Below are 12,863 nucleotides of genomic sequence, written 5' to 3' on the forward strand. Positions count from 1 at the left end.
TTGATGAGTCTTTTAAACTGTAATAATAGGAGAATGTAATTAAGAGGAATTCTTTTATTGTTTAAACATAACAAAGAAGGAAGGACCAAAGAAAGCATTGCTTCTGATGGCTCATAAAATTGCAAATGGGCTCGCCCCATCATACCTGTCTGATCTCATTGTATCTTATATCCCAGCCCATGCTGGCTACAGGCGTGGATCTCGAAAAATATTCATGGATTGGTAGAAAATATATGCTAATTTAATTGCAGTCACATATATCAATATTTGCTTGAGGGAAAAAACTCAAATGATGATATTTAAACTCAAAAACATGACATTATTGTGGCACTTCAGTAAAACATTAGAGATCGAAAGCATTGGAGTAAGAAATAAAAATAATATTTATAATAATATTTCCAAATCTTGAAATTGAAATCTTTTTCATGTAGATTTTATGAATTCAGGACAAATCCCTCATATGGAACTAAACAGCTTTGAGCAATAGATTAATTTAGGCATCTGTCTAAAGTCCAACTATTATTTTGATCTATGCCATCGTCAATGATTCCCTACAGCTTCAGGAAATACTGAATATCCCCCTGAAGTATTTCTCAAGGAAGGCCACATATTTCTTAAGGTCACTTACCTTAAATACACAACGCCTTTTCATCCAAGCTTTACATAGGTAGTATAATTTGCATCACACTGTATTAGATTGTAAAGTCGAAATGATACTGGGTTTTTTTTTAAACGTTTGAATATGTCGGGTGTCAGGATTAAGGGTTCGACTTTAGCCTGCCCTTCAAATGGATTTGCGTAGTTTGCATTTGTCCCAGAAGGATATTAAAAGGTTTACATACTGAGGAAAAACACTTTTGCATAATGTGTATGATGCACGGGACAAACAAACACTGAACCTGTTGAACTGTCACTGTACATCAACTACAAGCTACAAGTATAAGAGCACTGTACACCACAGCACTGCATTGTGATAAGTGCTGAGACTGGACGAAATCTTTGCTGCGTACAAACAGGTGCACAGTGTTATAAAACAGAAAATGGAGAACTAAATAAAGACAAGTTGGACAAGTGAGGGGGACTCTGTAGACAAATCAAGAAGTAACATTAGGTAAGTCTCTTCTACATCTGCAATCACACACAACCTTGAGATGTTAATCTGTTCATACATTTTCAAGATATTAAAGGTTACTTATTGTGATTTACAACAAAAGGTTAGAATGATTTTTAGATTTACGTCCCTTTATGCTACTTTTAAACAAAATGGGAAGAAAAGAAAGAAATTAGGGTCTCGTGTTCAAAGTAAAGTATCATTGTTTACAAACTAGTGTGTCTACAGTGTAATAAAAAGGCAAAATTAGAAAAGGAGGAATTGACAAAGCCATAAAAAAGCTAAAACAGTGGAGGAGAGAGGGTATACCCTGTCTGACACATTTTATTTTCAGTAAATATCTTTCAGTGGAACAAGTTGTCAAATTCTAGGTTAAGCAGTAGAAGGGGGACGAACCTTCGGGCTTAACTAACAATAAAAAAGTTGTAACAACAAACAATAATTTAAACGTTAAGTCAAATATAATATTCAGCTTTGTTTGTTTGGGATCTTATTGGATGAGAAAGGAAACTGGTTATTTATATATTATCATTGTTGGCACCTTCTAAAGAAATATTACAGATTTTGGAGTATATGTAAATTAATTCAGTTTTTTTCCTTATTTTGTATGGCCTTCATAAAAGCTATGGAAGGGATCACACATCTAATTCTGCTCATTTCAGGTCAGTGCTAATCCTTATACTTTGCATGAGTTTAAATTCCTGTCACATCTCACATTACAGAACCAGCCTTTTTTATTTCGGTGTCTTTTCTACAACCCTCGTTTCATTGTCTACATAACATTTCTACCAGTGAAAAGTATAACACTGTATGCTCGTCAAATGACATGTATCCCTTCTTAACCGTGACCTTTCTTTCACAGGGCTGTGTATTCTGCCCGTATGCGTCGCCCAGAACCCATACTCCTTAGTCACTACGCCTAAAACCTGGTATGAGGCACAGAGCTACTGCAGAGAGAAATGTCGTGACCTGGCCACCATAGATGACATGAGAGAGATGAAAACAGTACTTGAAACTGTAGAGGGCAAATACGATGATGCTGTATGGATAGGGCTTCACAAAGCGGAGACCAGGACGTGGCACTGGTCTCTGGCGGACAAAGATTTCTACAAGGAGGGAGAAAGAGACTATCTCCTCTGGGACGAAGAAACAGGTTTTCACTGTGGGGCTCAGCAAAAGGGGAAGCTGGATACAGCTTCCTGTCACATCAAATATTATTCAGTTTGCTTTGATGGTGAGTGTCATTCATGTCCATGCTGGTGGCACACAATGAAACGCAAGCAAGTCATTTATCTGTGCTGAACTACAAACACACACAATATATGCTAACTGATAAAGAAATGTATTGCACAGATCTAATGTCTTCTTGCACATAGAAATATTAATAGAATTACAAAAATAACCTGTGAATTTACATGTCTAATGTAAAATAACGTGAAAAGTCTGTAACATAATAAAAATACATGTATTGTTTACTTAATACCGTTAATACATTTCTAAAAATCTGTCAAATTAGTCACAATAACAATAAAAAAAAAATTTCTGTAATTTTACATGGATTTGTTTGTTAATTGACAGATTCAATTCAATTCAATTCAATTTTATTTGTATAGCGCCAATTCATAACAGAGGTTATCTCAGGACACTTTTCAAATAGAGCAGGTCTAGACCGAACTCTTTAAAACATTAATTACAGAGACCCAACAGTACCACCATGAGCAAGCACTTGGAGACAAGGGCAAGGAAAAACTGCCTGTTAAAAGGCAGAAACCTAGGACAAATCCTCCGGCTCTAGGTGGGTGGTCGTCTGTCTCGACCAGTTGGGGTGAGAGAGAGAGAGAGAGAGAGAGAGAGAGAGAGGCAGAGAGAGAGAGAGCGAGAGACAGACAGACAGGTGCACAGCAACAACAGTATTGGCAATGGCAATCTAGCAGGACCATGGCAGGAGGCTCCACCAGGATCGATAAAGCCTGCGAGACGAGAAAGCACAAGAACTCCGGGGAAGAAGTGAAGTTAGTAACATGCATTAATGGGACATGAATGAGTGCAGAAAGAGAGAGGAAGGGAGGAGCTCAGTGCACTGTGGGAAATCCCCTGATAGTCTAGGCCTATAGCAGCATAACTAAGGGATGGTTCAGGACTCACCTGATCCAGCCCTAACTATAAGCTTTATCGAAGAGGAACGTCTTAAGCCTACTTTTGAATGTGGAGAGGGTGTCTGCCTCCCGAACCACAACTGGAAGCTGGTTCCACAGGAGAGGAGCTTGGTAACTGAAGGCTCTGGCTCCTGTTCTACTTTTAGAGACTATAGGAACCACAAGTAGCCCAGCATTCAGAGAACGTAGTGTTCTAGAGGGGTAATAGGGTACTATGAGCTCTTTAAGATATGAAGGGGCCTAACCATGAAGAGCTTTATAGGTGAGGAGGAGGATTTTAAATTCTATTCTACATTTTACAGGGAGCCAGTGCAGAGAAGCTAGTACAGGAGAGATGTGATCTCTTTTTTTCTAGTTCCTGTCAGTACTCGTGCTGCAGCGTTCTGAATTAATATCTTGTATAATTATATATTATTAACAAAAACATTGTACAAATGTTTTTATCACTGTATACGTATTGGTAAACTGTCAATTTACAGTTTTATCACTGAAAACAGCAATAATTACTGCAATTTCACAGATGGTGACTTTTATTAGAGTTCTATAACTTTTAAAAAATCTAATAATAACAGCACTCTTCTGTAAATGTAAGCCTGATATTGTATTATAGCAGTGTTTGCCTGTATTTATAGGTCATTTCATTGTTTTGTAAATATCTTCAATTAAATTGTTTTACATGTGGAGCTGAACCACAATGAACCCAGTAGCCCAGAGGAGGGGCTGAGTAATTGTAAAGTAACCCAGCCAAAGCTATTTTTATTAATCCTAATCTGGCAACACTGACAATCCTCTAAATTCATCATTATGTTAATAATATCAAATGTTCAAAAATATTTAATCTACATGTGATGATGATTTTTGGAGAAGGCCATATTGTAGTGCTGCTGGGTCAGACCCTTAAGTGCAGACACATCCAAATAAATGAAATGTGAAAATGCAACATGAAACACAACTAAGATTTCTTTTTTTTTTTTAGGAAGAAATGGTCAAGATCAATTCATTTTCACTCCAGAACCTTTGAATTGGACTGATGCTCAAGACTACTGCAGAACATACCACACAGACCTGGCCAGTCTGAGGAATGACGCAGAGTATCTGAAGACAGAGAAGATAGACAATGGCTTCCGTGTGTGGGTTGGTCTCTTCAGAGACGACTGGGTGTGGTCAGACAAGACTTACTCCTCGTTGAGATACTGGCATGCAGAACACAAACTCTATAGTGAAGATCTTGAAGAATGTGGTGTTTTGCTGAAGAGCAAATCTGGTAGATGGGGAAGTCGACCATGTGCAGAAACACATCCGTTCCTTTGTAACTGCCGTGAGCAAAAGTTCTTCATTTAGATTGTTTCTGCTTTGTTTAGGCCAAAGTCTTTTCCAGTAATATATGCAGAATGTGTCTGTTATTTACATGATGCAAATGTGCTAAAATAACACATAATCCCATATAAATTAACAGAATTATTTGTGTGTGTCTCCAAAATAAGGCCAGCAGAACTGGTCCATCAAAGTGAAGATCATCCCACAGGACGCAGCGTTGGAGCTAAATGAACCTGCAGTGCAAGACGCCATCTTGGAGCAAGTGAGCCTCTCAGGTCTTTGTATTTAGTGCGCTGTCTAGTGCAGTCAGTTCGAATGTAACAGTACCAGCTACAATATAAACAGATTCTTCAGGTATTTTACAACAACTCTGAACGCAGCTCAGCCAATAATAATTAAAGACCAGTACATATTTAATTCATTTTGTCAACACATTTTAACTTAATATATATATTTTTGTCTGTTTCCCAGATGAGACAGGAGCTGAGTGAGACACTGACTGATCCTTTTCAGGTGAAATGGAAAAAGGAGCCTAATGGAAAGGTTTTTAACAAAGAGACTTGAGGAAATAGAGAAGAACATAAACAGCAACTCTGACTTTCAAGGATCTAAAGCAGGGCTGCCCAAAGTGCTGTTTATAGCAAGAAACTATCAAAAAGGCATTTTTAAAAAGAGAATATAAATCACTCAGTGTGCTGTTTTATCCCTAATGAGTAATACATGTCGTCATGTTGTATGAAATTCATAGAGCTAAAATATTTACTAATAGAGTAATGTTACTGCTATGTAATGTGTTCAGTGTGAATATGTACTGTGTGTAAAACATGCATATAAAATATTAATGTGATATTAATAAGAGGACATAAACTGGTGACATAATAGTGAGTAAACTTATACAAAATGTGCTTATATTCACACTAACATGTCTGCATGAGTGCAGTTGTTATTACCTCTTGTTAGATACATAATACTTTGTGTTGTGTGTGTGTTTTTATTGATTACGGATTATAGCCTACATAAATTACATAAACTGTTTTGCTTACATTAAATGTATTCATTAGTGAGAGGTATAGGAGAAATTAGGCTCTTTGCTGAATTTTAAAGTAGCTTTTAAGTAACTTTGGTTTTAATGTCTGTTTGTTGTCTGTCTTTGTCAGTGCTATATGCTGTACAGATACATTGTTTGCGATTTGCAATATTGTTCAATAAAACTGACTTGAATTGACTGTAACTAATACATAATAAATGAAAAACTACTAGTACTACGTCTACTTTCAGTGTTATTATTCAGTTATTGTACATCATCCATATTATTGCTATGAACAATAGGTAATATTCAGAGTAGAGTCTGGAGAAGTCTGCAACCCAAACAGACTCACTAACACAAACACTAACTTATTTGTATACATCCTGGGAAATCCAGACATTTGAAATCAGAATAAGCAAATATCTACTTCCTGAAAGATTTGAATACATACAAACGGGATATGACTATGATGTGAGGGTGAAAGACACAATGCCACAATCCTTAGACTGATCAGGATCCACCGGTAAGTCTGTTCTATATTCTCTACATATTAGCGTGTGCACAATATCTAAAATAACAAATAGATACAAAAGTAAAATTCTGGCGTTTCTCCAAAAAGCTTAAATAGTTTTGGAGGCGGTAACATTAATATACAAAACAACTTAATAACAGAAAAAGTTAAGTTTCTATGGAATTCAACTAAAATCTGATGAACACGCTCATAATTAGTAAAACAAAAACTTCTTGTTTTTTTTTAACTGACTTTTTTTTTTTACAAACATAATACAGGGAACACACAGGAGATGGTTATAACATTACACTTGTTTATAAATTATATTCATGTCTATTCTAAATATCATTCTGAAATCATTATTTGTTGATTCATTCAATCATGATATACAATATTTTTGAACATCTGTCCCCCAGTGTGGGATCATTCAAATCTATCTCATCTTATCTTATTGACGAGTGGTTCACATGTTCATCGGTTCCCCCAGAATCTTCTATTATTATTGTCGCTGTATTGTTATCTTATTATTATTGTCTTGGATTTGCAGATTTGCTTGTGTCTTCTGCAGTGTGAATCTGCAGGAACTGAATAGAATTGCACTTTATTGTCCAAGGGCAGGAAATATGTCTTTGACTCACCAATATATATGAGGATAAAATGTCCAGATTGAATTCATTCTTTCCATAGATAATGATATCTTGTTCTATATGGCTTTGGTCGGGATGAAACTCATCATTACAATTGAATAAGAACAGCTTTGTCCATGGTGAGAATGCTGACTTTTTGTCTGCAGCTTTAGCCTTTGTCTTTAATCAGTTTGCATTCTTATGAATGGCAGCAAGCTGTTTACTGCACACTGAGCTGCATTTTCATTCTGAACAAAAACAAATGTAAAACATTTCCTTGTGTGGTTTACAACATGTTTTAACAATCAACATTTAAATATGCAAAGCTCACAGGTAGCTGACACTGAGAAGCACTGTTGCAGGTTGAAAAAATAAATCATCTTCTTTTTCTGACCTTTGTAACAGCTATGGGAGGGGTCGTACGTCTAATTCTCCTTCTTTCAGGTCAGTGTTAAGTTTCTTCTTTCTCATGAGATGGACTGACATCTTCTCACATCTGTTTGTCTTGCTCTATGAAAGCCAGAATATGTTTATGAAGTTTTTTGATGTACTTTACAACATTTGAAGAGTCACAACGGTTGTTTGTTTTTAGTAACAATAGTGATGTCTGTTAGATTTGGTTAGAACAGACCTATTGAATATTAAATCAATATCAATATTAAATCCTTGCTACAGCTTAGCCTTTCTGAGGAACAAGTTTGTAAAAACTTCAGGTTATGAACTTCTTATTAAATCACAAAAACCTGAAATTATTGGTTATTGTGCCATTTATTTTATTTTAAACTACCATCCTTGCATTGTCTGTACAGTATTTTATTACTGAAAAGTTGCACAACATTCAGATTTTTATTAACCCATATGCTCAACAAATAAATCCCATTATCTCCAACAGGGCTGTGTTCTCTGTCCTCATGTGTGCCCCAGAATCGATATTACCTCTTCGTCAATAAGCCTAAAACCTGGTATGAGGCACAGAGCTACTGCAGAGAGAAAGGTTTTGACCTGGCCACCATAGACGACATGGGGGAGATGGAAATAGGTCTTAAAGCTGTAGAGGGCAAATACAAGGATGCCGTGTGGATAGGGCTTCAGAAAGAACTGACTCGGAGGTGGCACTGGTCCCTGGCGGACAAAGATTTCTACAAGGAGGGAGAAAGAGACTATTTCATCCCAGACGAAGCAAATAACAACTGCTTGACTTACACAAAGGGGAAACCGTCTACAACTCCCTGTCTATACAAGAAATATTCAGTTTGCTTTGATGGTGAGAGTCATTCATTTTGAATTGAATTGAATTCATTTGTGCACTGCAACTACACTACAAAAACACTATAACTGTGATTTATTTATTGAATTAGCTATTTTCTTTTCAGGTAAAAAACATGGTCGTGAACAGTATGTTCTCACTAACGTAGCCATGGATTGGCCTGTTGCACGGGACTACTGCAGGGCTCATCACACAGACCTGACCAGTGTGAGGAATGAGCTGGAAAACCAGATAATTCTGGAAGTGTCCCGTAACCTGACGGTGTGGATTGGCTCCTTCAGAGATCCCTGGATGTGGTCCGACCAGACTTACTCTTCGTTCAGATACTGGAAAGAAGGCAAAGAAGTTTGGACTGATGATACAAAAAACTGTGTTGCTATGTTAGAAAGTTCATCTGGTAGATGGGGAGAAATTCCATGTAATGAAGCTCATCCATTCCTCTGTAACTATGGTAAAGCTCCTGTTTTACATTCTTTATACTCTTTTGGTTGAAGCATTTAATATAGGTTCAAAATTTGAATTACCCGTCATAGCTTGTTGTTTGTGATGTTCATAACCCCGATCCCCCCTTCTTTATTGTTTATTATCGCAGTTTATACTGATAACTGTGGAATATATATTGCAGGAAAATATTACATTTTGAAACTATCGGTTCTTGATTTCACACAGAACAAAAAAAGCTCCTTATTTCGGTCCAGCGACTGTTGATTTTGGCAGCTAAAACCAGGAGTTCTGTATTAGGGTCATCACCATGTGGCTTTTTTGGAGCCAGCGGTGGTGATGTACTAAAAGTTGAGCTGTGTGCTCATTAGTAGGAAACAATGGCACTGCCTAGTTTGACAGTTTGATCTCAGTTTTGTGCGGTGCGCTGCAATCTCACAGCTATTTTACTCTAAACGGAACAATAATTTACTAAATGAACATTGTGCTGCATGGAAGAAGACTTGAAACCAGCGATTGAGACCATAAACTCATTAGGAACCAGTTACACTAATAAATCAAATGAGAAGCAGGCTGATTTCCCCATAGAAGAGCATGCAATTGGTCTTTTATTGCAGCCAATGGAGCTGCCCCCTGCTGGCCATTATATAGAATGCAGGTTTAAGAAACTTCTGCATTAGCAGGACCTAAAACAGAAACACAGGCACTGTTTGGTGGAGGGGTTCAATTAAGAGCAACAGCTGAGTGCACATCTTCCTCTGTGGTGGGTTGTCACAGTGAATATAATGAAATGTGTCTGTGTTTGTGTGTCTCTTTAGCAGGTCAAGTTGTAAAGTTCATTAAAGTGAGGATCAGCTCAGAGGACTCAGAGTTGGATCTAAATGACCCTGTAGTGTATGATGACATACTGAAGCAAGTGAGTCTCACATTTAAATGTGCTGTCTGATGCAGAGATAACATGAAACACTCCTGATGTTGTGAAGTGGGAAAAAGCTTTTAATTAGTTAATTTTCTCTTCTGTTCCTCAGCTCAAGCAAGAGCTGAGTAACACGAATGTGACAAATCTACGATGGAGAAAGCATCCTGATGGAAGAGTTTTTGTCAAGGAACCAAACCGAGGTGGCTAAAGAGAGAGAGAGGAATCAGAGAAGCAGTTTTAACTCCAAACTGTTTCTATTGTGTGTTTGGTCATAAGTGACAAACCCACTAAGAAGCAATTGTACAGCTCTACGAAGTTTTTAGTTAGCTCATTGTTTTGGTTTTATCTCACATATACTTTGTGGTTTAGTGTCACTTCTCTCATCAATCCTCTTTCCAGCAGCAAAATGCTACGTTCCCTCATCACTAGAGGGAATAACAACAGCACATTAAGGTTAGCAAATAACGTAGGAGTCCCAGGAGTTTATTGGAGATCTAAAGAGGAGAATTGCATGAAAATTGTTTGTTGTTGTAACATGAAAGAAATGAATGAATGTAGCTTTTAGCAGAAATCAATGGAAGAATAACATTTTAGTTTTGAGGTTCTTGTACTTGAATATTTCCTACTTTATATACTCATATGCTACCTTTTAGAAAGAGATATTGTACTTTTGTATTTCATTACATTTGAGATTTAATCGTTAATATTTTACATACATAACATATAATCAGCTTGTAAAATATTGCTATTGATTAAACTATTCATAGGAGCATATATCCAATGAGCTCCACCTCAAAAAACACATGTATTCCTGCATTAAAATGTCTATGAACACTAGATCTTTGTTATATGTTTTGTGAGTTGTGTACTTACATTATCACAAATGTTTCCAACAAGTTCTGGAGTAATCTGTAATTTTATTCAGGTAACAGTGTGTTTGCAATTTGTAGTACGGGGTGGGATTCAGCAAACGTTTAATCCCACATACTGTGATTTGATTGGTTTATCTGTATAATCTGATAAATTTAATTGGTTGAAACTTGCAGCTAAAATAATCCATTCATGGCAGAAAAGGCCTTACTGTACAAAAACACAACTTTAAAACTCCAGTCACTGATGTGACTAAACTACATTGGGCACTGAAGTTTGATGAATGTATTGTTTATCAGACCACAAATAAGAAGAATTACTGGTTAACAAACAACAACAAAAAAACAACTTTATTTACAGATTTTAGTGAAACTGGATCATATTTTATGGATTTTTGAATAGGATTTCCCTCTAATGTCCTCTCTGCTCTACCTCAACTCTAGTTAATAAATTAACTAATTTAATCAGTACATAAGGCATAGTAATTCAGTCTAATTGCAAAGTGATGTTTATAGCACAAATCTATTAAAAAGGCATTTTTAAAAAGAGAATATAAATCACTCATTGTGCTGTTTTATCCCTAATGAGTAATACATGTCGCCATGTTGTAGTCGGTCAAGGAAACGTGGGATCATCTTAATAAAACAAAACAAAAGGTGTTTGCTTTTGGCCCCTGGTCCACCATTAAGATCCAGTTTTGGCCCTACAATGGAAAAGAAATTGGGCACACCTGGTTTAGAGGGTCTATACACGTAAAGTTACACTACTCATTGAGTATGAATAAATAAATGTGTATGAAATTCATAGAGCTAAAATATTTACTAAGAGAGTAATGTAACTGGTATGTAATGTGTTCAGTGTGAATATGTACTGTGTGTAAAACATGCATATAAAATGTTAATGTTACTGGTGACATAATAGTGAGTAAACTTATACAAAATGTGCTTATATTCACACTAACATGTCTGCATGAGTGCAGTTGTTATTACCTCTTGTAAGATACATAATACTTTGAACCCTAGGTTCCTCTTCAGTGCTGTAGCCAGGCTGACAGAGAGTCACAGCTCTATTGAGCCACATATCTCCATAACCTTAAGTAGCAACGACTTCATGAGCTTCTTTTCATAATAAAATGATTACTATTAGAGACTAAATTAATCACCAAATGCCCTCAACAGCTATCAATGGCTCTCCAAGTTCAGGAACTTTAACTAATGTAAACTCAGATATAGACTGTTTTTCTGCTTTAGATCTTCATCAGTTAACTTCAATAATTTCTTCATCGAACCCGTCAACCTGTCTGTTAGACCCCATCCCAACTAGGCTGCTTAAAGAAGTCGTACCCTTAATTGGCACTTCTTTACTAGATATGATCAATCTTTCTTTATTGTCAGGATATGTACCACAGTCCTTTAAAGTAGCTGTAATTAAACCCTTTCTTAAAAAGCCCACTCTCGACGCAGGGGCTTTAGCCAACTATAGACTGATCTCTAACCTCCCCTTCCTCTCTAAGATTCTGGAGAAAGTAGTTGCCAAACAGTTGTGTGACTTTCTACATAACAATAGTTCATTTGATGATTTTCAGTCAGGATTTAGAGTTCATCACAGCACAGAGACAGCTCTGGTTAAAGTTAACAATGACCTTCTGATTGCTTCAGACAATGGACTTGTCTCTGTACTTGTATTATTAGATCTTAGTGCTGCATTTGACACCATTGACCATGATATTCTTTTACAGTGACTTCAGCATCAAATTGGCATTAAAGGAACCCCACTAAGCTGGTTTAAGTCATATTTATCAGATCGTTCGCAGTTTGTACACGTTAACGACGAATCTTCCATAAAGACTACAGTTAGTCATGGATTTCCACAAGATTCTGGACTTACCAATACTTTTTACTTTATATATGCTTCCCTTAGGCAACATTATTAGGAATCACTCCATTAACATTCATTGCTATGCAGATGATACGCAGTTATATCTATCGATCAAGCCTGATGAAATTAATCAATCATCTAAATTACAAACATGTCTTAAGGACATAAAATCCTGGATGAGCTGCAATTTTCTGATGTTATACTCAGAAAAAAAAGAAATTATTGTACTCACTGTCTAAAGATACTACTCTAAAGATATAAAAATAAAATATTATTTCCAAATCTTGAAATTGAAATCTTTTTCATATAGATTTTATGAATTCATGACAAATCCCTCATATAGAACTAAACAGCTTTGAGCAATAGATTAATTTAGGCATCTATCTGAAGTCCGACTATTATTTTGATCTATGCCATCGTCAATAATTCCCTACAGCTTCAGGAAATACTGAATATCCCCCTCAGGTATTTCTAAAGGGAAGTCCACATATTTTTCTTCAGCCAGCTTGAGTCCATTAGGTCACTTACCTTAAATACCCAACACCTTTTCATCCCAGCTTTACATAGGTAGTATAATTTGCGTCACACTGCATTTGATTGTAAAGTCGAAATGATACTGTTTTTTTTTTTTTAAACGAGAGAAAGAAGTTGAACACGTCGGGTGTCAGGATTAAGGGTTCGACTTTAGCTTGCCCTTCAAATGGATTTCCATAGTTTGCATTTGTCCCAGAAGGACATTA

At 36.4% G+C, this 12,863-nt stretch overlaps 1 protein-coding gene across 1 annotated transcript in view; it reads left to right on the forward strand.

The window, feature by feature from the left end:
- Nucleotides 1-939: 939 nt before the first annotated feature.
- Nucleotides 940-12,863, forward strand: part of LOC127367303 (uncharacterized) — a 29,189-nt gene continuing 17,265 nt past the window's right edge. Inside the window, exons 1-11 of the mRNA XM_051407056.1 lie at nt 940-1,111; nt 1,735-1,773; nt 1,974-2,345; nt 4,244-4,585; nt 4,752-4,846; nt 5,056-5,127; nt 7,111-7,192; nt 7,641-8,012; nt 8,122-8,466; nt 9,275-9,372; nt 9,485-9,976. Of these exons, the coding sequence (XP_051263016.1) occupies nt 1,737-1,773; nt 1,974-2,345; nt 4,244-4,585; nt 4,752-4,846; nt 5,056-5,127; nt 7,111-7,192; nt 7,641-8,012; nt 8,122-8,466; nt 9,275-9,372; nt 9,485-9,583 (1,914 nt within the window). The 5' untranslated portion in view covers nt 940-1,111; nt 1,735-1,736 and the 3' untranslated portion in view covers nt 9,584-9,976. The remainder of the gene's footprint in view (nt 1,112-1,734; nt 1,774-1,973; nt 2,346-4,243; nt 4,586-4,751; nt 4,847-5,055; nt 5,128-7,110; nt 7,193-7,640; nt 8,013-8,121; nt 8,467-9,274; nt 9,373-9,484; nt 9,977-12,863) is intronic.

Source organism: Dicentrarchus labrax, unplaced genomic scaffold (genome assembly GCF_905237075.1).
Source record: "Dicentrarchus labrax unplaced genomic scaffold, dlabrax2021, whole genome shotgun sequence".
Classification (NCBI taxonomy): domain Eukaryota; kingdom Metazoa; phylum Chordata; class Actinopteri; family Moronidae; genus Dicentrarchus; species Dicentrarchus labrax.